Source organism: Stegostoma tigrinum, chromosome 36 (genome assembly GCF_030684315.1).
Source record: "Stegostoma tigrinum isolate sSteTig4 chromosome 36, sSteTig4.hap1, whole genome shotgun sequence".
NCBI lineage: Eukaryota > Metazoa > Chordata > Chondrichthyes > Orectolobiformes > Stegostomatidae > Stegostoma > Stegostoma tigrinum.
This window is the reverse complement of record NC_081389.1, coordinates 23,908,241-23,934,975: the sequence shown is the minus strand read 5'-3', so window position 1 is coordinate 23,934,975 and position 26,735 is coordinate 23,908,241. Positions and strand designations below refer to the sequence as shown.

The window sequence follows — 26,735 nt, the reverse complement described above, 5'->3', positions numbered from 1 at the left end:
AATTTTCCAGTCCTTTGATGCTTGGCTCATCACAGTGCCCTCACCACCCAGGCCGTTAGGTTCAAGTTGCACCCCCAGGGGTTTATGTTCATGCCCAGTGGCCATGGAAGTGTGCACTCCGCTTTTAAAGGTGAGGATCTGAGTATTTTCATTTCATCATGGCCTGTCTTTTCTCAAAGGCTTTCTCGTGGTTTGGAGTGTGCAGTGAGAGCATGCGGTGAGAGATTGTATAGATAAAGTGATAAGCTGAGACACTAAATCCGAAATAGTGTGATGGTGTCACTGTGGGGGTTTAAGAGGCTGTTCCGTTGGGAGGTTATCCCTGTACAAGCAGCAGCAGCTGGATAATGTACACTGTCAGCAGTCCACACATCATCAACTAGCTTTAAACCAACTCCTTAGCCATTTACCTTCTTCATCCCTATCCCTACATCAAGCCTCAAATGAGTGACTAGAACATAGAACAGTACAGCACAGGAACCTTTGGTCCACCATGTCAGCATCAAACACAATGTTCCAGCTCCCTGCACATGGTCTGCATCCCACTATTCCCTGCCTGCTCATGTATCTCTCTAAATACCCCTTAAGATTGCTATCGCATCTGCTTCTACCACCTCCTCAGGCAGTGCTTTCCAGGCACCTACTGTCTGTGTAAAAAAAGCTTTCCTTGCACATCTCCTTTAAACCTTCCCCCTTTTCACGTTAAACCTATTACTTGGCATTTCCAATCTGGGTAAAGAACTCAGGAATTTCGTGGATAGCTTAAACTGGGATTACAATGCACGGGACAGAAGCAGTTTCACAACAAAACTAGCAATGACACAGACTCTCGGTTGAATAAACATGTTTCCATTGAGAAATTAAACGACACCTAGATTCTTTGAAAACCTGCTCATTTTGAGGAGCAAGGGGAAATCATAGAATCCCTACAGTGTGGAAACAGGCCCTTTGGCTCAACAAATCCATAAGCAGCCCTCACAGCGTCCTACCCAGACCCATCCAAGTTACACATCCCTGAACACTACAGGAAATTCAGCATGGCCAAGCCACCCTAGCCTACACAACTGTGGACTGTGGGAGGAAACGCACACACACACAAGGAAAACATGCAGACTCCACGCAGACAGTCACCTGAGGGTGGAATTGAACCCAGGTCTGTTGTGCTGCATGGCAGCAGTGTTAAACACCAAGCCACCCTGAGAATGCTGAGAAAGTCTTAATGTCACAGCGTGTATGTGGATGTGGGGAGGATTGGTTGAGTGGGCTGCCCTTACCACAGTATTTTTCTAAAAGGTGTGAAATATGAAGTACATAATACACCAATTGTCCTTCATATATTCAGCCAGTGCATAGCAGCTTACAATGCAGGAGGACAAGTTCACCCTTTAGCCTGTGCTGAATAATAAATCCCATTCCCTGCTCCTCCCACTGTCCTGTCAGATCTTTTCTCTTTAAACCAATTCTTTTTTAAAGTGCTATTTGTGAAACTGCTTCCACTTCTCTGTCAGGAAGCTCTTTCCAGATTTCAACCACAGGCCCAAAAGAAAATATTGTCCTTCCCCTTTGGGGCTAATAATTATAAATCTGTGTCCCCTGGTTACTGATACTGGGAACTGCAGATGCTGGAGAATCCAAGATAACAAAGTGTGGAGCTGGATGAACACAGCAGGCCAAGCAGCATCTCAGGAGCACAAGTTCCCCTGGTTACTGCCTGTCTGGCCAATGCAAATGATTTCTCCTTATTTGGAGTTTCGGATAACTACAATATTCACTTTTCACTTTGTTTCGTTTTATCTTATACATTAACAGGATGAGGATGTCACTGGTGAGACAGGATTTATTGCCCATCCCTAATTGCCGAGAGGGCAGTTAAGAGTCAACCACATTGCTGTGGGGAGAGTGGTTAAAATTGTACCAGAGATAGTAGGAACTGCAGATGCTGGAGAATCTGAGATAACAAGGTGTGGAGCTGGTTGAATGCAGCAGGGCAAGCAGCATCAGAGGAGCAGAAATCCAGCTCACCCTGCCGTGTTCATCCAGCTCCACACCTTGTTATCTCACAATGCTGTGGGTCTGGAGTCACGTGTAGGCCAGACCGGGTAAGAATGGCAGTTTCCTTCCCTAGAGGATAGTGAGACAGATGGAATTTTCCTAACAATCAATTCATGGTCATCATTGGAGTCTTAATTCCAGACTTTTTAAAAATCATTGAATTCAAATTGCAGCATTTGCCATGGTGGGATTCAAACCCAGGTCCCCATAACATTAGTGATAATGGGAACTGCAGATGCTGGAGAATCCAAGATAACAAAGTGTGGAGCTAGATGAACACAGCAGGCCAAGCAGCATCTCAGGAGCACAATAGCTGACGTTTCGGGCCTAGACCCCTCATCACCTCACCCCATCCCCATTTCTGATGAAGGGTCTAGGCCCGAAACGTCAGCTTTTGTGCTCCTGAGATGCTGCTTGGCCTGCTGTGTTCATCCAGCTCCACACTTTGTTATCCCCATAACATTAGCTGGGTCTCTGAATTAACAGTGCAGCAATAATACCACTAGGCCATTGCCTCCCCAGCAGCACCTTTTATTTGTAACAATTTTATACAGGCTCAGTCAATATCCAACACCCCTAGGGAGGCCAACAAACCAGATGCAGACAAGATGTTTGCCCTGGTTTAGCACATGGGAGGGCATTATCTCAAAGTTAAAGGCCATCCATTGAAAACAGAGATGAGAAGGAACTTCTTTTCTCAGAGGGGAGTGAATCTGTGGAATTCTGAGATGTTAATCAGCACTCAGTCTTTGATCAGTAATGGAATCAAGGGTAATGGAGACAGGGCAGGGAAGTGGAGTTGAGGATGATCAGCAGTCAGGCAGCATCCATAGAGACAGACCAATCTAACTTTATCAGAGCTAATGTGAAATTGTGGACGGCCTAGCATTTATATTTTCAGTACAGATTCCAGCACCCGCAATAATTTGCTTCTATATTGAGGATTATCAGATTAGCCACGATCTCACTGAATGGTAGAATAGGCTGAATGGACTGACTTCTGTTCCTACATCATAGGGTCTTATAACTGAGGTCTCACTGAGACTGATGAGAATTATTTGAAACCTTGCATAACTAATTTCTCTACAAGGTGAGACAAAGAAATGAGCGGGTTAAAAAGAGAAGCTTCCATTTGAGACACTCAGACAGGTGGAAACTCTTGATCATGCAGGAACATCCTATGTTATATTTTAAAGTGCAGTATATATAGATTTTAATTTCAATTGATTGGATTAGATTCCCTACAGTGTGGAAACAGACCCTTCGGCCCAATAAGTCCACACCGCCCCTTGAAGCATCCCACCCAGACCCATCCTCCTATAACCCACACACCCCTGAACACTACGGGCAATTTCCTACAGCCAATCCACCTAGCCTGCACATCTTTGGACTGTAGGAGGAAGCCAGGGCACCCAGAGGAAACTCAGGCAGACACAGGGAGAATAGATAGTATAGAAGGTTGTGAAGGGATACAGCAGGGTGCTGTATCCCATTTCTGGTACACATTGTCCGGGTCTGAGAATCTCTGATACACAGTGTCCATGTTTGAATCCTTCTGGTACATAGTGCTAGGCTCTGAGCCCCTCTGGTACACAATGCCTGTCTCCGAGCCCCTCTGGTACGCAGTGTCCAGCTCTGAGCCCCTCTGGTACACAGTGTCCAGCTCTGAGCCCCTCTGGTACACAGTGCCCATGTCTGAGTCCCTCTGGTACACAGTGCCCGGCTCTGAATCCCTCTGGTACACGGTGCCCGGCTCTGAGTCCGTCTGGTACACAGTGCCCGGCTCTGAGTTCCTCTGGTACACGGTGCCCAGCTCTGAGCCTCTCTGGTACACAGTGCCCATGTCTGAGCCCCTCTGGTACACAGTGTTCATGTCTGAGCCCCTCTGGTACACGGTGCCCGGCTCTGAGTCTCTCTGGTACAGGGTGGGCAGCTCAAGACAGCATCTCCACTTACCGAACAAACTCATCTGCTGAATTACAAACTCATAGTTTCTCCTCATGTTTATAACTTTTCCATGGGCTCTTGCGGCACGGTGGTAACGTCCCTTCTTCTGAGCCAAGAGGTCCAGTATCTAGACCCGTCTGCCCATTGTATCTGACACAACCAGTCAGAACCTCTGAAAGCACAGGCTCTCTTCCCATAGCAGCTGTGTTTACATAGGGATCAGTTATCCCGAAGGTTGTTGCATCTTTAATGAGATCATCCTTTCGGTGGCTGAATTGATGGGAATCTGTGAGCTCTCCGAATGTCGTCACATGTCTGTCAATAGGTTCTTTTTCACCTCGACTCGAACGTGAATCCATACTATTCATATCTTGCATTCAATTTCAATTAAAAACATCTCTTCAAGGATGTCGAAATTTCTGCAGTCTGTTTATTTTTTATGTGCTTTGGAGAGGTTTAGGGTGGAATGTAATTTATGAGAGTTTCTCTAACAACAATAGAGTGTAACAAAAGCTGAGATTGCTGGAAAAGCTCAGCAGGTCTGGTAGCATCTGTGGAGAGAAATCAGAGTTACCGTTTTGGGTCTGATGGCCCTTCCTCAGAACTGATGGTATCTGGGGAAACACCAGTTTATATGCAGAGGATAAGGTGGGGGGAGGGGGTAGGGAGTAAATGGTAGGTGGGGATAGAGCCCAAAGAGAGAAGGACAGTTGCGCAGACAAAGGAGTGGATAAAGATCAACCCGGGAGAGTGAATAGTTGCTAATGGGGACAGTTAGTGGCTAATATGGGTTGTGTGTAATCACAGATCATGTGATAACAAGGCATGGTGTGTGGGGTTTGGGCTAGGGGCATGGGAGAGGGTGCCTCAAGCCCTAAAATTTGTTGAGTTCTAAAGCCTGCAGGGTCCCCAAGTGGAAAATGAGGTGTTGTTCCTCCAGCTTACGTTGGGCTTCACTGGAAGACTGCAGCAAACCAGAGACAGAGATCTTGACCAGGGAACAGGGTGGTGTGTTAAAGCGGCAGGCAGATGGAAGCTCAGGGTCTTTTCTTACGGATAGAACATAGATGTTCTGCGAAGCAGTCACCCAGTTTATGCTTCATTTCCCCAACATGGAGGAGACCACATTGTGAGCAGCGAATGCAGTAGACTAGATTGTGTGCAGTGCAGGTGAAGTGTTGTTTCATCTGGAAGATATGTTTGGGCCCTTGGATACTGAGGGAGGGAGGAAGCAAAGGGGCAAATGTTACACCTTCGGCAGTTGGAGGGGAAGGTGCCGTGGGGCAGCAGTTTACTTTCACTTGGATCACTCTGGCCTTTGGCATTGTTTCTCATTTCTGGCATCTGCAGCCCTTTTCATTTTTACTTTTAACGACGCGTACCTGTGCTGAGTTGTTCATTAAGTGGGTCATAATCTCAAATTTTTACCGTTGCCATGAGAAAAACTGCCAGTTCTGTTCCAAATCGCCTTTCCTTTCAGCTGGAACTAGGAGAGGAAAGTTTATAGACAATGTCTGGCTCACCCAGAGGTTGAGATGCAGCTTTTCTTCTGGTTTTTTTTTGTTTTTTTTCTTCTTCAGCATGTTCCAGTATGTTCTGTATTTCCCAACAGCTCTGAACAGTTCTCTATTCCTCTGTTGTTGTATTCAGCTGTACAAAATTCATCCGCAGCTCCATTGCTGACGCTATGTAAAATGTTGCTTTTGGTTAATGCAGTGCCTGGTTTCTGAATCCCTCTTTAACACAGTGCCCGGTTCTAAACAGCTTCTCCATTTTGTGGACAAACCCACCTGCTGCTGCTGAATTATATGTTAAGACCTTCTGCACATGTTCATATCTCTGAGAGTCAGACTGCCCCTTGGCTGTAGGATTGTCTTAGCAGGATCTCAGCCCAAAATAATTTTATCTTTGATGAAATGATCTTTCAATTGCCCAAATTCATAGGATTCTTTAAGCTATGTTAATTCAGTCAGACATCTATGAACAGAATTGAGTTACCTTGGGCACTAATATTGGACACATAATATTCGTAAGTTATCAGAGATAATGGGAACTGCAGATGCTGGAGAATCCAAGATAACAAAGTGTGAGGCTGGATGAACGCAGCAGGCCAAGCAGCATCTCAGGAGCACAAAAGCTGATGTTTCGGGCCTAGACCTCTCCAATGAAGGGTCGAGGCCCGAAACATCAGCTTTTGTGCTCCTAAGATGCTGCTTGGCCTGCTGTGTTCATCCAGCTCCACACCTTGTTATCTTATATTCATAAGTTATGTTCAGTTTAGGTTCAAAGCATACCTACAAGGGTTTCAAAATTTCTGCAGTTTTTTTTTCTGTGCCTTCCAGAGATTGGGTAGAATGTAGTTTGTAACAGTCCCACAACAGTATCGCTTGTTAAATGAATCTATTGACTTTTCATAATTTATCATTGCAAGTGGAAAAACTCCTAGTTGTGCTTCATATTACTTTCCATTTCAAACCGAATCTGCAGAAGAGAATTCACTCAAATTGTGTCTTTCCAGTGCTTTCAGCATTTTTGTGTAAACCTGTGGTTTTTAGCAGCTCTGAACATTCCTGTGTTCCTCTTTACGTAGCTATACTTCTGTACAACAATCTTCAACACTAAATTTTGGTTCAACTCTAACACCATGTTACAGGTTCACTTGACAACAGTTTTGCACATATTGTGTCTTTACTGAACTTTTATTCTTTATTCATTTGCAGGATGAGGGCATTGCTGGCTAGATCGGAATTTATTGCTCATCCGTAATTGCCCAGAGGGCAGTTAAGAGTCAGCCACGTTGCTGTGGGTCTGCAGTCACATGTAACCCAAACAGGTAAGGATGGCAGTTTCCTTCCCTAAAGGGCATTAGTGAACCAGGTGGATGTTTCCGACAATCAGTAATGGATTCATGTTCATCACTGGACTCTCAATTCTAGACATTTATTGAATTCAAGTTCCACCATCTGCCGCAGCAGGATTCGAACCCAGGTCGCCAGAACATTAGTTGGGTTTCAGGCTTAACAGTCGGGCGATAATAACACGAGACCATTGCCTCTCCATTATTGTGAGCTTATTGTGGAATGGCTGGCTGCACTGAAGCCTAATGGTACAGCGTGTGTGACTACAGCAAACCAGGGAGCACTTCAATACAATTTCTATCCAAACAGTAATTATGGCTGTCACAATAATCCTCACCACTGCTCATCATTCTGTACGAGCTATCTGCTAGTTCTGCTGGTGCCACTTCCCTTGTACGGACCTTGAGAAGCCTGTATGGTCCAGTGTGGTGGATGAAATATATTGGATGCTCTAACAAAAAGCTGCTATTGTCTTAAACAAGATAGAGTTTACTGCATAATGGTAAAGATGTACAAGTTACATTAGTATGACAGAGACAGTGAAGAAGATCCAGATGATGGAACTTATTGCTTTAAAATCCTAAACTTTTCTTCCCTTAGTCTCTATGACATCGTCATCATTCGTGGTGCTTAAGGCATTCTCAGCATTAATCCTAATTCTTGCAAAACAACATCCTTCACGGTTGTGATAGCAAGAACTGCAGATGCTGGAGTCAGAGATAATAGTGTGGATCTGGCGGAGCGCAGCAGGCCAGGCAGCATCAGAGGTGCCGGAAAGTGGATGTTTCACATCAGAACCCTTCATTGGGGCACAATAAACAAGGGTTCTGACCTGAAATGTTAGCTTCCCGCTCCTCTGATGCTGCCGGACCTGCTGTGCTCCTCCAGCTCCACACTGTGTGGGCCTTCACTGTTGCAGAGTCAAAATTCTGGAAGTCCCTGGCAGCACTTAGACCTCATGGGCCACAGCAGTTCAAGAAGGTGTTACACTGTCACTTCACCTGAGGTATACAGTCATTGAGCTGTACAGCACGGAAACAGACTAACGTGTCCGTGCTGACCAGATATCGTTAATTAATCTAGCCCCATTTGCCAGCATTTGGCCCATATCCCTCTAAACCCTTCCTATTCCTGTACCCATCCAGATGCCTTTTAATTGCTGTAACTGTACCAGCCTCCACCACTTCCTCTGGCAGCTCATTCCATACACACACCACCCTCTGTGTGAAAATGTTACCCCTTAGGTCCCTTTTAAATCTTTCCCCTCTCACCTTGAACCTATGCCCTTCTAGTTGTGGACACCCCCCACCCTGGGGAAAAGACCTTGGCTATTCACCCTAATCATACCTTCATGATGTTATAAACCTCTATAAGGTCACCCTTCAGTCTCTAATGTTCCAGGGAAAATGACCCCAGCCTGTTCAGCCTCTCCTTGTAGCTCAAACCCTCCAACCCTGGCAACATCCTTGTAAATATTTTCTGAACCCTTTCAAGTTTCACAACATCTTACTTTTAGCAGGGAGACCAGAATGCAGTATTCCAAAAGGAAATTAAGGTTGAGATATAAGTATGGCAGAGGCATCTCAAGTCCACATTCCATGAAAGAATATAAATAAAAGTAATTGGGTAATGGATGTGAAATTCAGACATGTCATGCCTTAACAGTTGTCAGCACCTTTAGGAGGCTCGGTGCTTCCCTTGTGGAAACATGCCATGAGCCAAAGTGCAAAAACAAATGGGCTGAAACCATCTTTGAGTGAGGATAATAAAATGTGAGGCTGGATGAACACAGCAGGCCAAGCAGCATCTCAGGAGCACAAAAGCTGACGTTTCGGGCCTAGACCCTTCATCAGAGACCCTAACTCTCTGATGAAGGGTCTAGGCCCGAAACGTCAGCTTTTGTGCTCCTGAGATGCTGCTTGGCCTGCTGTGTTCATCCAGCCTCACATTTTATTATCTTGGAATCTCCAGCATCTGCAGTCCCCATTATCTTTGAGTGAGGATGTCTGGTGGTGCCTGACACAAATACATTCTGCCCAAAGTTGTAAACAAGCACAAAGACAAGACCAACATTTCCATAAGGAGCTCTTCATTGCTGTCCGGCTTTCTGTAACACTGCAGCCTGATCTGAATTTAAGTCCGTAATAAGCTAAATCCACAATAAAAGAGGGACAGAAAAAAAGTCAGTGACTTCAACAAACTAATTACTCTGCCAGAGAACAGTCTCTGTTGTTACCATATGGTATAAAGCTCGGCCTGTACAGAGAGGATAGTCTAAGGATATCCTCACTTAATCCTTGAACTAATTGTTTTTGTTACACAAGAAGATCTTTACTTCCTTCTGTTTTTCTTTCCTCTTCTTCTGAAAGCTTGTGGCATCAGTGGGTACATAGAAACCATATGTATCATATCCAAGTCATCGACATTCACATGTAAGGCTAAATAATGGGCTAAGGAGGCTATTTAACCACAGTGGTCATCGGAACTCAATCCTATTTGAATTGAATATCCCCACAAATGAACTTTCCCAGCAACATTCATACATATTAGTGATTTGTAAGAATCCTGACTGATTATCCCCCTCTATACCCATGGACCACCCAAGTCGACTGTACCAATAAATTAGTGAAGGTCAGGTTGAACCTACCTTGTAAGAGATCCTCTTTTTTTTAGGCTGAGCCTTACTAAATGTCAGTTAAATTTCATTTCTATCAGATTTCATGGCTTTGCTCATAATCATCCCAAACTTTCCCTTATGCTATTACGTTCCTACAGTGCCCCTCTTTTCTGATGCTAGTTCCTACTTGCTACTGTCAGGAAACGCTGGGATCCTTAGCCCTAGGTCATTTTTGAAAGGCTATTGTGTACTCCAAGAAGCACTATCAGGCACCGTAGGATCCCTGCAGTGTGGAAGCAGGCTATTCAGCCCATTGAGCCCCCACTGCCCCTCTGAAGAGCATCCCACCCAAACCCACCCCTGTAACCCTGTATTCCCATTGCTAATTTACCTAACCTACACATCCATGGGCACTATGGAACAATTTAGCATGGCTGATCCACCCTAGCCTGCACATCTTTGGACTGTGGGAGGACACCGGAGCACCCGGAGAAAACCCACGCAGACACAGGGAGAACGTGCAAACTCCACACAGACAGTTGCCCGAGGCTGGAATCGAACCCGGGTCCCTGGTGCTGTGAGGCTGCAGTGCTAATCACTGAGCCACCGTGCCGCCCCTAATTTACAAACAAATCCTGCATGCTTTATAACACTTAACCCGATAAAGGCAAATGAGGGAGAATCTGTGTTGGAGGTGCTGCTGGACAGGGTGATATAGGGCAGGTTCATGCTTATGCCCCCAGGGACTGGCAGAGGAGATCATGCCACCAGCCCCTGCCAGCCTGGTCAGTGTGGTCTCAGCTGACCGCAGAAATGCCCAGCACTACAGCAAAAAGACCAGGGACCTTCTCCACTACACCAAGAGCCACACTCTCCTCTCTATTTCCATACACTCACTCTCTCTCTCTCTCTGTGACTGCATCCATCTCCGTCCGCAGATTATGGTCTACCACTGTTTCCCTGCTCACTCTCTCCCAACCCAATCCACCCACATCACTGACCCTGCATGCCCTTAGTGCTGCCAACTCACTCACCTGGGACACCTCCCCACCTTTAACCCAGCCCACCAGCACCGACAGCTGTGCCACCCTCTTTCATCTCACTTAATCCATGAGGAAATGGCCCATAAGAGGGTAGAAAGAGCTGGGTGTGCCAACAAAGGGCTGACGGTCCTCACCCTGACCACCCTAAGCAGCTGAATGATGGTGGTCAAGCTCCTGGATTGATATGGGAGGCTGTCTTTTCATACTGTGTCACTAGCCCTTGCCTGAAGGGTATCTCAGTTTGCCCTGTGTTCCTGTGAGGAGGTGAAAGATTCTGAAGGAAAAGATCAGTCTACCGAAGAAATTGAGAAACTACAGGAAACCCTCCACTGACTCCTAAAGACTGATGCATTGAATGTCTTTTCCTTCGGATTTTATCCCCTCCATGTCTGAGACCAATTTTTACTTATCCAGCTGCCTCTGTGTGTAGGGATGTTTTTGAAGGCAGTCAGAGTTTAACTGGAAGAGTTACACATCAGCTGTTCATATTTCTCTGGCTAGAATCTATTTATTTCTGATAAATAGTAGTTGTTGTAAGCTTAGAAACCTGGCTAGTGTTTTATGTTAACCTGGGTCCACAGGGAATTGGAGACTTTATGTACTTTGACAACATTTTTAACTTTGTGAAACTCCAGTTTTAGTGCATTAAGTTACCCCAGTGAGCAGAGCACTTCACATAACTAACATTTGTCCTTCCTGGTGATAGGCTTGTAAATTTTCTCTGTCCTTGATAGCTGTCCCTAATATGTGACGTATCAGAATCAAACATAATTACTCGATCTAAGGCCTAAGTAGTGTTTTATAAGGGTTTAGTGTGATTTCCTTGCTTTTGTATTCCACATTAATAAAGTGAAGGATTACATATGCTCTTGTAACAATCTTCAAACATGCCCTACCACTCTCAGCGCTTCTTTTCTGGTGTCCCTTTAAAATTATGCCTCTATTCATTTGTTGAAAGAATGTGAGCATCTTTGGTTAGGCCAGGATTTATTGCCCGCCCCTAATTTCCCTGGAAAAGGTGGTGGTGTTCTACAGTCCTTGGGGTGTAGGAGCATACCATGCTGAGAGGATGGGAACTCCAGGATTTTGACCCAGTGGCGCTTCACAAATGGTGATATATTTCCCGGTCAGCATGATGAATGTCACGAAGACGAACGTGTACATGATGGTGTTCCAACGTACCTACTGTCCCTTTCTTTCTAGATGGAAGAGTTTGCAGGTTTGGAAGGTGGTCTCCAAGAAGCCTCGGTTACATCTTGTAAATAGTACACACTGTGACTACTGAACGTTGGTGGTGAATTGTACCTTTGAGATGGTTAATAGGTTTTGAGGTGCTGGGGAGGGGGGGGGCATTGAAATTACTCGCTGCAAGATTCCCAGCCTCTAACCTACTCTTGTTAAGGTATTTACAGGCTGATACCATTCAGCTTCTGGTCAATGGTAACTGTCAAGATATTAATAATGGGAGAATTCAGTGATAGTAATGCCATTGATGGTTAAGAAGTAATAGTTAGAATCTGTCTTGTTGGAGATGGTTATTTCTGGTAACTGTGTTCCATGAATGTTACCTGCCCCATGTCAGCACAAACCTGCATTTACACACGGGCTGCTTCAGGCTCTGAGGTGAAATGAATGGTGCTGAACATCATGTAATCACCAGTAAACTTTGCCTTATGATGGATGAATAGGCTGGAGATGGTTGGTTCTAGGACATTATCCTGAGGAACTCCAGCAGAGATGTCCTGGCGCTGAGATAACTGATCTCCCACAACTATGACCATCTTCCTATGTGTCAGGTGTGACTCCAACCACCGGAGAGTTTGCCCCCTCATACCCATTGATTCCAGTTTTACTAAGCCTCCTTGACGTCACACTGTCACTCTCACCTCACCTCTGGAATTCAACTCTTTTGTCCATGTTTGAACCGAGGCTGTAATGAGGTCAGGACTGAGTGGCCCTGGCGGAACCCAAACTGGGCGTCACTGAGCAGGTTATTGTGAGCAGGTGCTGTTTGATTGCGCTGTTACTGACACCTTCCATCACTTTACTGATGGTCGAGATTGGGGCAGAAATTGGTCGGCATAGATTTCTCCTGCCTTTTGCGTATAGGATAGTTAAAAATACAACTGGAAAAAAATGAGATGAAAGAAGGAAATGGTTGGGATAAAGTCCAGGAAGGGAGCCCTGAGAAGTGAAAAGACCAGAATTTTGTAGGGGTGCAGGTGCAGAAGGGATTAATGAGTACTGCAATACTTGAGAAAGAATGACTAGACAGGAGACAGAGGTAGTTTTACAAAGGCTCTTTATATTTTGTATTGCTTGGAGGACTTAAATTTTGAAGGATTGTGATCAAAGGAGTTTACTTCACGTTTATGTCCACACCTTGAGCAGTTCCTTTGAAAGAGGTCACTGAAAGTTGGCTCTGAGAACTTTGGAGAGAGATTCCGTTGGGTTAGAGATTCCAGCCATGCCGGTGTTGGACTGGGGTGAACAAAGTCAGAAGTCACATGATACCAGATTACAGTCTTGATGAAGTGCTCTGAAAGCCTGGGATTTCAAATTAACCTATTGGGCTACAACCTGGTGTCATGTGACTTCTGACTGGGTTAGAGATGGTGATGGAAAGGCTCCAGAAAGCTAAAATGAGAAAGGTAAGCAACAAGCAGGCAACTAAAAGGAAGGTGAAATAGAGAAAGATATGCTTTAGTGAGACTATGGATATTTGTGGACACAGCCAGAGAGCAACAAAGAAGGGGGGGAGGGTCAGATACATATGCACATACACTGGGCCAGAAACAGTAAAACAGATTCATGGAGGGACAATTTGAACAAATCACCTGTAATACGTGTAAAATGCACAAATGGATTTGGTGGAATGCTCAATACTCATTAAGAACAAGCCCACCAGGAGATATTCCAATTAATCCAGTGAGAAAACTGAGCTGAATGACCACAGGAGGAGTATTTCTAGCCCCAGAGAAATACCATGAGATAGTTCCAAGTTGGTTTTGGGTGACCTCCAATAGCCTCTTCAAGGACTATAGTTTAGCCTGTTAAGTACTGGTACAAATGGGAAGAAGATATGTGGCACATGCTCCATCACTGAATGTTGCAAATGGTATTCCAAGCACCTTACTTTTAGATGAGTGAGGACTCTTTGCTACTCCAGCTAAGAAAACTGGGTGCTCATTTATTGGTTTACTTCAAGACTACATCATGCAAACATTTGTGATCAGGGATAATGGGAACTGCAGACGCTGGAGAATCCAAGATAACAAAGTGTGAAGCTGGATGAACACAGCAGGCCAAGCAGCATCTCAGGAGCACAAAAGTTGACATTTTGGGCCTAGACCCTTCATCAGAGAGCAAAATCAGAGAGGGTCTCTGATGAAGGGTCTAGGCTCGAAATGTCAGCTTTTGTGCTCCTGAGATGCTGCTTGGCCTGCTATGTTCATCCAGCCTCACACTTTGTTATCATGCAAACAAATGATGCCCGAGGGAAGGCTGATGCTTCTCTGTCATTTTTCAATTGCTGGGCACTTTTCAATGGGACGACCAGCTGTTTAAAATTTACCCTCAGAAACTCTTTGACAGATACGGAGTGAGACAGAGACATAAACCATCAGAGATCAAATGAGAAAACCCTAAAGGGAAGTACACACCTGCAGAACCAAACTACTGAGAAAAACAAAGGAATGTAGTATCAAAGAGACAGACGCATTAGAGAATCATAAGGAAAGAAAGATTTTTATAAACCTTCTGCAGAAAAAATATTCAACTTTAATTTGCAATCTTCTAACTGAGAATATTAATGTAAGACGCATTCTGAAAGCCTAATGGCTTCTGGTACACTGTGGTAGTTCTTGATCCTTACCATCCAGCTGTCAAAAGATCACACACCTAGTGGAGTTCTATTCACAAGAGCTTATAATTAGCAGAGAATGATGCCATTTACTCTTTCCTCGTTTGATAATTCATGGGCTGCAAGAATGGAATGAATTTAGTGTAAGCGAAACACGGCGATTAAAAATTCAATTATTTGTGTAATTGAAATGCCTGTTCCTTCAAAAGGAAGGATGGAGCTAATAGGCACCTGGGCATCCAGGCAAATAGTGGCACCATTATACCCATGAGCAATCAAATAGATCAAATTTACATCAGGAAATTGAGCATAAACTCACACAGAGAAATACACTCTGAACGCTAGCAAACAGGATAATTCATGCCTTTAGAAATGACACATATAATCTAGCCGTCAGTCTATAGAAAGAGACGCATTCAAATGTAATAAGCACTTTTACGTTTTTATACAGTGTTGGAGAGAAGAAAAGCTGGGTGGGGTTAAGGCTGAGTTTAAAGTTACCATTCTAAGACAGAAGAGGTTTCAGCATTTAAATTCTTCATGTGCTGACTGATTGATCCATCTTTGCAATGGACAGTAAAGATTAAGAGACTGACAAATAGGCATCTACTTACAGAGCGTTACAGGCTAATCTGCTGTGCAGGCTTTAGGAGCACAGGAGCACCAGCCAGACTCATTCACACACTGACTCCTCAGATACACAAGAAGAGCTCAAGGCTTGCAGAAATTAAGCAAGGGGGGCGAGACACAGAAATCCAGCAACTGCACATGCAACATTTCCTATCTAAACTCTGGATGCTACCTTCTTCCGAAGAGCTGGATTTTCTCTTTATTCCAAAGGTTGGCTTTTTCCTTAATCCAAGATTTTGGCATCGGCTGACCAGTTGCTCCCAGGGTGCCCAGGAAGAAGTTTTGTAGACAGAGGCCAGCTCCTGCTCTTTGAGAAGAAGAATGAGCAGCTCCTCCGTCGAGTCATTAGTAAGCCCAGGGCTGGAGGACAGCCAGACAGGTAGGAGCAAGTACAAACAACTGAATGAGCGAGAGATTGACTGAGAGAGAGAGAGAGAGAGAGAGAGATAGATAGATAGAGAAGAGAGATAGAGGAGAGAGATAGAGAAGAGAGTGTGTGTGTGTGTGTGTGAGTGAGAGAGAGACGATCACAACCAGAGACTCAGTGAAAGATTGTAAGAGAAAAAAAAGAGATTAGGAAAGCCAGAACAATTGGGCAGGTTTCAGAATAGTCAGGGAGCAAAGTCAGGGAGATGAGAAGGCACCTGTCAATGAAGATGAAGGTGGCAGATCAATAGCAGTAAAGATCCAGTTGAATAACAACAGCATTCAGCCACAAACGAAAAGGAATCGCAAACAGATATGAAAACGAATGAGAAAGTCAAAGAGAAGAATGAATCAGACAGAAATCTGTAATAATGTGAGAAAGCAAGATGGAAAAGTGAGAATGATGAAGACATTAAACAGTAAGCAAAACAGAGAGCTGATGAGTTGGTTTATAAAGTCAATTATGTCAAAGTCCAGGACTCAATGTTAGAAGGAGTGGGTAGCAAACACTTCAATAAAGGAAAACCAATTAAGAAAATGAAACACTTCAAATGTGCTCCAGACTGGAATGTGCATTTAAGCATTGGGAAAGGGTAAATGATAGGACTGTCAGTCTAAACATTTGTTTTAAATAATAAATTGACAACAATTTCAGAATGCACAAAAATATTGAGACGTCACTGTATCTTAATAGTATCCAGTATTTATTAATGTCAAATATACATGATAAAGAAACTGTCGTAGAGAATGACCCGGAGATGGAGAGAGTTCTTCAAGAAGGTAAAACTTTATTTGCAAGCAAAGGCTGTGACAATCAGAATGTGGATTCCCGATCACCCCCGACCCTTAGGGTTTGTCATGTTTTATACCTTTTCAGTTGCCATGCTCCTGTAAGGTTATCAGCATGGCCAATTGTGTCAACTAGGGTTATCTCTCTACAAACATGCAATAAACCAATTGTGTTATTTCACGTAATCTCTCTGAAGCTATTCGTCTTCTGAATCATGTCTGCCACAATGGTCTTCTACTCTACCCTTAGCCTATTGCACTATATCATTGTGGCCTTCAACATTCACATGATTTAACTACATTATGCCACCTTTGTTTGAACAGCTACAATTACATGATCACGTGATTTAACTATCCTCCTAGTTATGTTATGCCACTATTATTTTAGCAGCTGAAACTACATGGCTAACAGTTGACATTACACTGCTACTTGACTTAATTGTTGACATTTACTGGCCGGTGTCCGGCCTGATGTTTGATCTCTGCTAACCTAGCACTTAGCTGTTACTGGCCTTTGATCTATGCTAACCTAGCACTTAGTTGTTACTGGCCTTTGATCTATGCTAGCATGCTGGTGTGTCACTTTTTTTCCCATATATTCATGGCCTATTGACTTATTTGACATTCTGGTATGTTACTTTATTTTCCACAAAATCTGATTATTGAAACCTCCGTTTCATAAGAAAATACTGCATTTAATCACCAACATGTTTTAATTATGGCTATTGAGCTAAGTTAGTGGTCACTTTGGTTCCCAGTGATACATCATTTGTGTATAGATGGTATAAATGTGAATATTGATTGTTCTAATGTGCTCAGTATTTTGTGAACCTGGTTTCCAGTGAAGAACTTATTCTTTGAAGTGGTTTGAGAGGCTGTTCTAGGAAACCCTTGTGCCCTTTTTCAGGAATTTGAGTTAAGTTCTTAATGTGCTTCATCATAGCAGCAATCATCTTGAGAGTCAAAGAGTAATAGATCCTCAACAGTATGCCATTGTTCGAAGGAAAATGTCCTCCGTTCTTTCAAATAAAGAACTAAGTCATGTATACATGATTCCCTCTCTATATTGTCACTCATATTTAATTTTAAGCCGTGCCTTCAGACAAGCGAAACGCTAAGTGAAGAGTCATCAAATTCTGGTGTGGAACTATGCCTGACCTGTGGTTAGAAGTTCAATTGAGTCCAGCTAGTGACTAGTCAAGTCTAATCTGATTTACCCCTTCGACTACTGTGATAAAGGTCAGGACTGAGGTGATTACACTTTGCATATTTCTGTTCTTCATTTCAGAGAAAATTCCAAGCCCAGGGAAGTCTCTCAGTCCTGTGCTTATGTGTAAGGTCTGTGGGGATACCAGCAGTGGTAAACACTATGGTATTTATGCCTGTAATGGTTGTAGTGGCTTCTTCAAGCGAAGTGTCAGAAGAAAGCTCATCTACAGGTAGGTCAACATCATAATTTTACTCCTGTGGTAGTCTATATGTAAAAATGCTAACAGTTTGCTGTACTGTATCTCCAAAGTCACAACCTTACATGTAAGGAAAAAAGACCCTTAGAGCTCTCCCCACAACGGAGTAACAGCTAATATTGCATGCAAAAGGATCTCTGGTGCTCCTGAAGTAAAGCATCAATTGAAATGTTTTAATTTTACACCAAGACTTGCACTTACAAACTTCTGAATCTGAGGCAGGAGCGTTTTCTATATGGTCAAGCTAATACTGGCCAATGAAAATTAACTGCATGAATTATCAAGGTGATTTTATTCGCATAACTTCAGCTAATAGTCTAGGATTATAGGCTGAATGTGTAAATTGTTGAAACATAATCCCAATTCCAAGGAATTAAATGAATTCATTTACTACCATCATATGAACCCCATTAAATTCAGGCAGCATTTCTAAACTTTATATTGGAGAAATGGGAGTAAATAGGAAATAGGAACAGAGGTACAAGAAAGCTGCTTATCCCATCAAGACATTCATTTAGATCATTGACCACAAGACCATTATCTCCAAGTTGCCCAGTCTAATGTGATTAGCCAGAAAACTTACAGAAAACTGTCAATTTTTGTCATGAAGTTGTTCAATGCACGAACTTGCACAGCCCTCTGAGCTAAAATTCCAAGAAATTCACTGCCCTCAGTGAAGACATGCCTCATCTCAGTCTTGAATAGCAACAAGTGTATTTATCATAGATTCATTATAGAATCTCTACAGTGCAGATAGAGGCCATCTGGCCCATCATATATTCCCTGACCCTCCTAAGAACATCCCACCAAGAGGTTAGAATCAAACTCAGGTCCGTAGCACTGTGAAGCAGCAATGCTAACCTCTGTGCTCCAATGCAATTAGTGCAATGCAAAATCCTTAATGTTTAACACTCGTGGATCCCAACAATACACCTCTGTTTGTCGTGGGGAATCAGTAAGAGACGTAGAGAGTTCTTCAAGAAGGTAAAACTTTATTTGCAAGCAAAGGCTGTGACAATCAGAATGTGGATTCCCGATCACCCCCGACCCTTAGGGTTTGTCATGTTTTATACCTTTTCAGTTGCCATGCTCCTGTAAGGTTATCAGCATGGCCAATTGTGTCAACTAGGGTTATCTCTCTACAAACATGCAATAAACCAATTGTGTTATTTCACGTAATCTCTCTGAAGCTATTCGTCTTCTGAATCATGTCTGCCACAATGGTCTTCTACTCTACCCTTAGCCTATTACACTATATCATTGTGGCCTTCAACATTCACATGATTTAACTACATTATGCCACCTTTGTTTGAACAGCTACAATTACATGGCTAACAGTTGACATTACACTGCTACTTGACCTAATTGTTGGCATTTACTGGCCTGCATCCAGCCTGATGTTTGATCTCTGCTAACGTAACACTTAGCTATTGCTGACCTTTGATCTATGCTAACATGCTAGTATGTCACTTTATTTTTCATACATTCATACTGGTATGCTAGCAATTGCTGGCCTATTGACTTATTTGACATTCTGGTATGTTACTTTATCTTCCACATGTTCAACAACAAATATCTCCAGTGAGAGCTCTGTCGTCGCATTTATTTATTGGCTGCTCTGGCATCTCTGCTTTCAGGTGCCAGGCAGGTACTGGGATGTGTCCTGTGGATAAAGCGCATCGGAATCAGTGCCAGGCTTGTAGGCTGAAGAAATGTTTGCAGGCTGGTATGAATAAAGACGGTGAGTCTATGCAAACGTCTCCGTCTGACAGCATCTGTGAAATTATGGCTTAATGTTTTAGGCTTTAAGCAGCTATAATCCTCTAATCTCTATTATTTTTTCCATATCTTCCCCTTGGATTCTGCCTCCCTGCTCATATTTCTTACTTACTTATTCCTCCAGCCGTTCAGAATGAACGCCAGCCCCGTAGCACTGCCCAGGTCCGATTGGACACTGCTGAGCTTGACCCTGAAAAGGAGCACATAGCCACAACCAGAGAGCCCACTTCGTCATCTGCCAGCAGCCAGAGACCAGCTTCCTCCAACATCAGCAGCAGTCAGACAACCATCAGTCCACCAAACAACCACCGGTTCATGGCCAGCCTAATGACTGCTGAGACCTGTGCCAAGCTGGAGCCTGAGGACGGTCAGTAATGGGGTCCTAATCCCTTCTACATCACTTCTTTACTGTGTATGCAACTCCATTGATTAAAGAATTAATGCAGCTCCGAACAAATTAAATCTGCAACCAGTTTATAAAATCATTTTAAGGATTGTAAATTTTCTTCCTTTCACTCCCGATTACTTCTCTGGTCCTGCCAAAGCACATGCTCTTCACATGTAAAATTAAACCACATACAACCATCCACTGAGGCAAATCCTATATGTACATCTCAGTTTCACACATTACCTTGCTGCCACTGATACTAACATGAGCAGGAACTCAGCCTGATTTATCACTTCCTATCCAATATGGCTCAACACATCTCCAGCTGAGATTGGTTTATTCAGCAGAAATTGGTGACTAAAGCCGTAAGGAAGAATTCAAGGTCATATGTTTCATTACAAGTGAACAGCCATTGCACTGATCTGGGTCACTAAAAGGAAAAGGATCAGAAAGCCAATATTTGTGGCCACAGAGAGTTGGGAGCGTTAGTGAGTGTTTCCCTGTTATATATTCTGCTTGCAGTGGATGAGAACATCGATGTGACAAGCAATGAGCCAGAGAGGACATCCACCGAATACCAGATGTCCATTTACCCCCCGAGTAGTCTTGAGAACGTGTATGAGACTTCCGCCAGATTGCTCTTCATGGCAGTTAAATGGGCCAAGAATCTTCCAGTCTTCTCTAATCTACCATTCCGGGACCAGGTATCTCAGTAGACCATTGGTAGGTGTTGGGGCAGAGTCGGGGTGGGGGGTGGGGGCACTGGACTAAACCGCAACATTGAACGATAAGAAATTAATGTTCAATTCCAACATTATGTACTACATGTCTTTTGAAACATTTGAATCTGGGTTGGGGATTAGAACCTGAGGCTCAGAGATGTATAGTCAGGTTGCACTTTAAGTTTTGCAGGTTAATCTAATTCCTCTTTCATGAGGGTATCATAAATTCAATCTTATTTGGATACATTTCTATTCTGTTATCCAATTGAATCAATGAAAAATAAAAAGTAGTGACAATAGAACTTAAATGCTGAATACAGGATTAAACGCAGGATTCTCGGCAGTGTGGAGGAACAGTGGGATCTTGGTGTTCAAGTGCATAGCTCCCTCAAAGTTGCCACCCAAGTGGATAAGTTGTTAAGAAAGCATATGGTGTTTTGGCTTTCATTAACAGGGGGATTGAATTTAAGAGCCGTGAGGTTATGCTGCAACTCTACAAAACCCTGGTGAGACCACACTTGGAATATTGTGTCCAGTCCTGGTCACCCTTTTATAGGAAAGATGTGGATGCTTTGGAGAGGGTGCAAACAAAGTTTACCAGGATGCTGCCTGGACAGGAGGGCTTGTTTTACGAGGAGAGGTTGACTGAGCTCAGACTTTTCTCTCTGGAGAGAAGGAGGAAGAGAGGTGGCCTGATCAAGGTGTACAAGGTAATGAGAGGCGTGGATAGAGTTGATAGCCAGAGACTTTTCCCCAGGGCAGGATTGACTGCCACGAGGGTTCATAGCTTTAAGGTGTTAGGAGGAAGGTATAGAGTAGACGTCAGAGGGAGGTTCTTCACCCAGAGAGTTGTGAGCGCATGGAATAGTTTGCCAGTGGAAGTCGTGGAAGCAGAGTCATTAGTGACATTTAAGCGACTGCTGGACATGCACATGGACAGCAGTGAATTGAGGGGAACGTAGGTTAGGCTATTTTATTTTTGGATTAGGATTGATCCACAGCACAACATCGTGGGCCGAAGGGCCTGTACTGTGCTGTACCTTTCTATGTTCTAAACCAAGGTTAACAAAAAAAGGGTGATTGGTAAGGTAAATTAGCAAACCTGTAATTCAGTGATGCAAAGCTAGGAACTTCAAAGCTTTTAGAAGGAAAAATCGACTGAAGGAGTTAAGGTAGCAGATTGTGCAACAGATGTTCATTTCAATTGAGGAAAACATATGGAGCAAGAAAAGTGATGAAAATGGTTGACTGTAATGACCCCAAGGCAGCTACAGCTGGCAATAAACATGGCACTAACCAGTATGACCCATGAACTAAGAAAACAATTGTGGAGTAAAAAGCAAGATGTGAGAATTAGAGGAGCATAGATGACAGACATATTGACAAAAAAAATAGAAAATATTGTAAATATTCAGCAAGTCTGGTAGAATGTGTGGACAGAGAAACAGTTAATGTTACAGATGGCTGCCTACCAGAACTTTCTGACAGAAGGTCAACCTGAAACATTAAGTTCACAGCTACTGCCAAACCAGTTGAGCATTGCCAGCGCTTTCTGTCTTCATTTCTGACTTCCAACTACTGTAGCATTTTTGCCTTTGTAAAAGCACTGGCCTGTTGAATATTCCTGCCCATCAACAAAATAATTTTTCTGATGCAGGTGATCCTGTTGGAGGAAGCCTGGAATGAGCTCTTCCTGCTCTGTGCTATCCAGTGGTCCATGCCATTGGAAAGTTGCCCTTTGTTGTCATTACCTGAACTCTCCCATTGCCCTCAGGGAAAGAGTAGTCCTGCCGTGGCTGACATCCGCATCCTGCAGGAGATCATGAGTCGCTTCAAAGCCATTGCTGTGGACCCCACCGAGTTTGCATGCCTGAAGGCTGTTGTACTCTTTAAACCAGGTGAGCAGAACCAATTCATTGAATTCTCTCAGGCAATATGTCCAATCTGTTTGTTGTCCCTGTAGCCAATTGCTGTTGCAGCAAATCAAGGTGCACAGAGACCATTAGCAAACTGAATTCCAGTGTTGGAGGAGCAGACAGTGGTGTAATACACTATAAAGGAGGCAGATTCTTAAATATGCTAATACGATAAAGACTTAAGTAAAATCTTCTTAAATTATACATTTAAGGTAAAATGTTTAGAAGTTTGCTACAGACAAATTTGGTAGTGAAAGTCGTTCTGAATTTCCTCTGAAGGTAAGTATTAATTATCTACTATATCTGTGTCTGGACAACGTTGACACAGTGGTATTGTCATTGGACTAGTAATCCAGAGGTCTAGAGGTCTCACAACAGATTCAAAACCCACAACTGCAGCTGGAGGAATTTAAACTCAGGCAATAAATCTTGAATATTAAAAAAAACGGTTAGCCTTAACAATAGTCTCATGAAACTACCATAGATTGTAAATGAACAGAAGGAAATCTAATAAAAACCAAAAGAACTGTAGATGCTGTAAATCAGAAACAAAAAGAAGTTGCCGGAAAAGCTCAGCAGGTCTGGCAACATCTGAGAAGACAAGTCAGAGTTAACATTTCGGGTCCAGTGACCCTTCCTCAGAACTGTTGCCTTCGTTGGCTGGACTGGCCTACTCCAGGCCCACAATAATGTGGTTGACTGTTGACTATCCTCTAAAAAGACGTGATGAGGCTCTCAGCCCAAGGGCATTTAGGGACGGGGAGCAAATGTTGGCTTTGCCAGTGATGGCTATGTCCCATGAACTGTGAAAAGCCCTGATTCTTTTGTGATGTACAGTATGAGTAAACATACCATTCTGAACTTTTGGCGGTGGCCATGTGCATGGATTTATTCACAAGATTTGTACAAATTTCACTGGGATACTAGGGCTGTTCCATATTAATTGGCACGTTCTGGGCTATTTGTTTTACCCAGTTTCTTCCATCCTCTCCTGAAGATGCTGACTCATCTTAAGATACACTTCCATAGCCACTTGCTAACACACAGTATCTTGACAAGTGGGTATTGTTTGTGTGCCATCCCAGATGACTAGCATACATGTATATTGACTGTAGGTACCAAGCAATTCCTCTCTTTATGTTCAAAATAGTTATCCTGTGAGATCTGATGGAAGCACAATCTGTAGCTTCAGCAAAGGGCTGTTTTGACTCCCTAGATCAAGAACACTAAGATCAAAAGGACATCCCCAAATATCCATGCCACATCAGCGTGGACTGGGAAAGCAACCTCTCTGTGTCCTTTAGTGTGATTACTAACTAATTAAAGACGTACAAGTGTATATTCTAATAGAATCTTAGGAGAATTTCCCTGCAGTGAAATAAATATTCACCTATACCATGTTCTTCTTCAGAAACAAGAGGTTTGAAGGACCCAGAGCAGGTGGAGAATCTACAGGATCAGTCTCAAGTGATGCTGGGTCAGCACAGCAGGACACATTACCCAATCCAGCCAGTTAGGTAAGGAAAGGCAGATCATCAAACAATTCTCCCGCCGAAACTACACTTGCTAATCAATACCAAATGATTCTTGCATGTCACATGCTCATTATCATGCTGGTGTCATATATAACAATGAATTGCATTATTACACAGCACAACTATTAAATACAGACATAAAAAGCGAAGCGGGAAATCGACCATCTATTAGTACTCACCTTAATGTCAGTTACCACAAACCTGTCCTTCTTGGAACTGGAGTAACTAACTCCTGGGGGTCTTAAAAAAATTGTTTTGAGTATTTGCTTCCTTCAGATGAAACGTTCAACTGGAGTCTACTTACCTGCTCAGGTGGATATTAAAAATGCTATGGAAATTCAAAAAAAACAGCAAGTCCCTATTCTAACCATCATCATCAAAAGAGAGATTAATTGGATTGCATCGTTGTTAATTGCAAGACTTTGCCATGTATAGATGTCCATCATATTTATACATCTAATTGCACTAATTCCACATTGTAACTCATCATTGCTTAAGAGCGTTGGACTTTTCTAATACATACGGCATTTCCTTAATCTGAACTTGATCCTTCTCTTTGTTTTGTTGATTTGTGGTTCTATTTGTTGATGTATATTTTCAAAAGAATTTTTGCTCAGGGTTAGTTGTCTGTTTATTTTCTTATTTTTTTTCTCAGATTTGGGAAGTTGCTGCTCCTCCTACCATCACTCCGTTTTGTCTCTTCAGAACAAATTGAGCTGCTATTTTTCCACAGAACCATTGGTAATACTCCCATGGAAAAACTTCTCTGTGACATGTTCAAGAGTTGAATGTCCCAAGCAGCATCTCCTACTATGTACTGACTCCTCCCTCTTCTCAACACCTCTAGGCCCAAAACGTCAGCTTTCCTGCTCCTCTGATGCTGCTTGGCCTTCTGTGTTCATCCAGCTCTACACCTTGTTATCTCAGATTCTCCAGCATCTGCAGTACCTACTATCTCTGAAACAACCTTCTACTGTCTGTTCCCTGTATTATTCTTGCTAACTTCCCAAAAACATCAAGTCCTCTGTCTGCAACCACCACTAAGGCACTACACCCTATGATACCGTCTCTCTGACATGTCACCCTACCTATTTATTATTGTCTCACATATCAAATTCTATCCCAACATTTTACATACTCAGTTTTCCTGAACAACTAACGTTTCAAACCTTTATAATTTTTAAATGTATGAAGATTGAATATATTTCTATACAAGAATAAAACTGAAATCTGGTTACTCCCCACCTACGTCCGTGGCACCACCCACGCCCTCCACCTTCTCCAGGACTTCCAATTCCCTGGCCCCCAACACCTCATATTCACCATGGACGTCCAGTCCCTGTACACCTGCATTCCGCATGGAGATGGCCTCAAGGCCCTCCGCTTCTTCCTGTCCCGCAGGCCCGACCAGTCCCCCTCCACCGACACTCTCATCCGCCTAGCTGAACTCGTCCTCACACTCAACAACTTCTCTTTTGACTCCTCCCACTTCCTACAGACCAAGGGGGTGGCCATGGGCACCCGCATGGGCCCCAGCTATGCCTGCCTCTTTGTAGGTTACGTGGAACAGTCCCTCTTCCGCACCTACACAGGCCCCAAACCCCACCTCTTCCTCCGGTACATTGATGACTGTATCGGCGCCGCCTCTTGCTCCCCAGAGGAGCTCGAACAGTTCATCCACTTCACCAACACCTTCCACCCCAACCTTCAGTTCACCTGGGCCATCTCCAGCACATCCCTCACCTTCCTGGACCTCTCAGTCTCCATCTCAGGCAACCAGCTTGTAACTGATGTCCACTTCAAGCCCACCGACTCCCACAGCTACCTAGAATACACCTCCTCCCACCCACCCTCCTGCAAAAATTCCATCCCCTATTCCCAATTCCTCCGCCTCCGCCGCATCTGCTCCCACGACAAGACATTCCACTCCCGCACATCCCAGATGTCCAAGTTCTTTAAGGACCGCAACTTTCCCCCCACGGTGATCGAGAACGCCCTTGACCGCGTCTCCCGCATTTCCCGCGACACATCCCTCACACCCCGCCCCCGCCACAACCGCCCCAAGAGGATCCCCCTCGTTCTCACACACCACCCTACCAACCTCCGGATACAACGCATTATCCTCCGACACTTCCGCCATTTACAATCCGACCCCACCACCCAAGACATTTTTCCATCCCCTCCCCTGTCTGCTTTCCGGAGAGACCACTCTCTCCGTGACTCCCTTGTTCGCTCCACACTGCCCTCCAACCCCACCACACCCGGCACCTTCCCCTGCAACCGCAGGAAATGCTACACTTGTCCCCACACCTCCTCCCTCACCCCCATCCCAGGCCCCAAGATGACATTCCACATCAAGCAGAGGTTCACCTGCACATCTACCAATGTGGTATACTGCATCCACTGTACCCGGTGCGGCTTCCTCTACATTGGGGAAACCAAGCGGAGGCTTGGGGACCGCTTTGCAGAACACCTCCGCTCAGTTCGCAAAAAACAACTGCACCTCCCAGTCGCAAACCATTTCCACTCCCCCTCCCATTCTCTTGATGACATGTCCATCATGGGCCTCCTGCACTGCCACAATGATGCCACCCGAAGGTTGCAGGAACAGCAACTCATATTCCGCCTGGGAACCCTGCAGCCATATGGTATCAATGTGGACTTCACCAGTTTCAAAATCTCCCCTTCCCCTACTGCATCCCTCA

General features: G+C 43.9%; 1 protein-coding gene across 2 annotated transcripts; it reads left to right on the top strand.

Moving 5' to 3' along the window:
* Positions 1-15,029: 15,029 nt before the first annotated feature.
* On the top strand, positions 15,030-25,489 carry nr2e3 (nuclear receptor subfamily 2, group E, member 3). Of its 2 annotated transcripts, none has more exons than XM_048520497.2 (8): positions 15,030-15,219; positions 17,513-17,663; positions 19,328-19,431; positions 19,594-19,836; positions 20,380-20,561; positions 22,237-22,477; positions 23,907-24,012; positions 24,686-25,489. In XM_048520497.2, the coding sequence occupies exons 2-8, from the start codon at positions 17,554-17,556 to the stop codon at positions 24,816-24,818; spliced, it is 1,119 nt and encodes a 372-aa protein (XP_048376454.1). In that variant the 5' UTR covers positions 15,030-15,219; positions 17,513-17,553; the 3' UTR covers positions 24,819-25,489. The 2 variants fall into 2 exon arrangements, with proteins under 2 accessions (XP_048376454.1, XP_048376451.1); XM_048520494.2 differs by having other exon boundaries at positions 15,030-15,388.
* Positions 25,490-26,735: the final 1,246 nt, after the last annotated feature.

What these genes read in the sequence shown, in the direction of transcription:
- nr2e3 (XM_048520494.2), top strand. Translation starts at nt 15,331, where the DNA reads ATGAGCAGCTCCTCCGTCGAGTCATTAGTAAGCCCAGGGCTGGAGGAC. An exon ending in AGAAGAAAGCTCATCTACAG is followed by an intron (nt 17,664 to 19,327) that starts GTAGGTCAACAT and finishes CTCTGCTTTCAG; the next exon opens with GTGCCAGGCAGGTACTGGGA. An exon ending in GGCTGGTATGAATAAAGACG is followed by an intron (nt 19,432 to 19,593) that starts GTGAGTCTATGC and finishes TTATTCCTCCAG; the next exon opens with CCGTTCAGAATGAACGCCAG.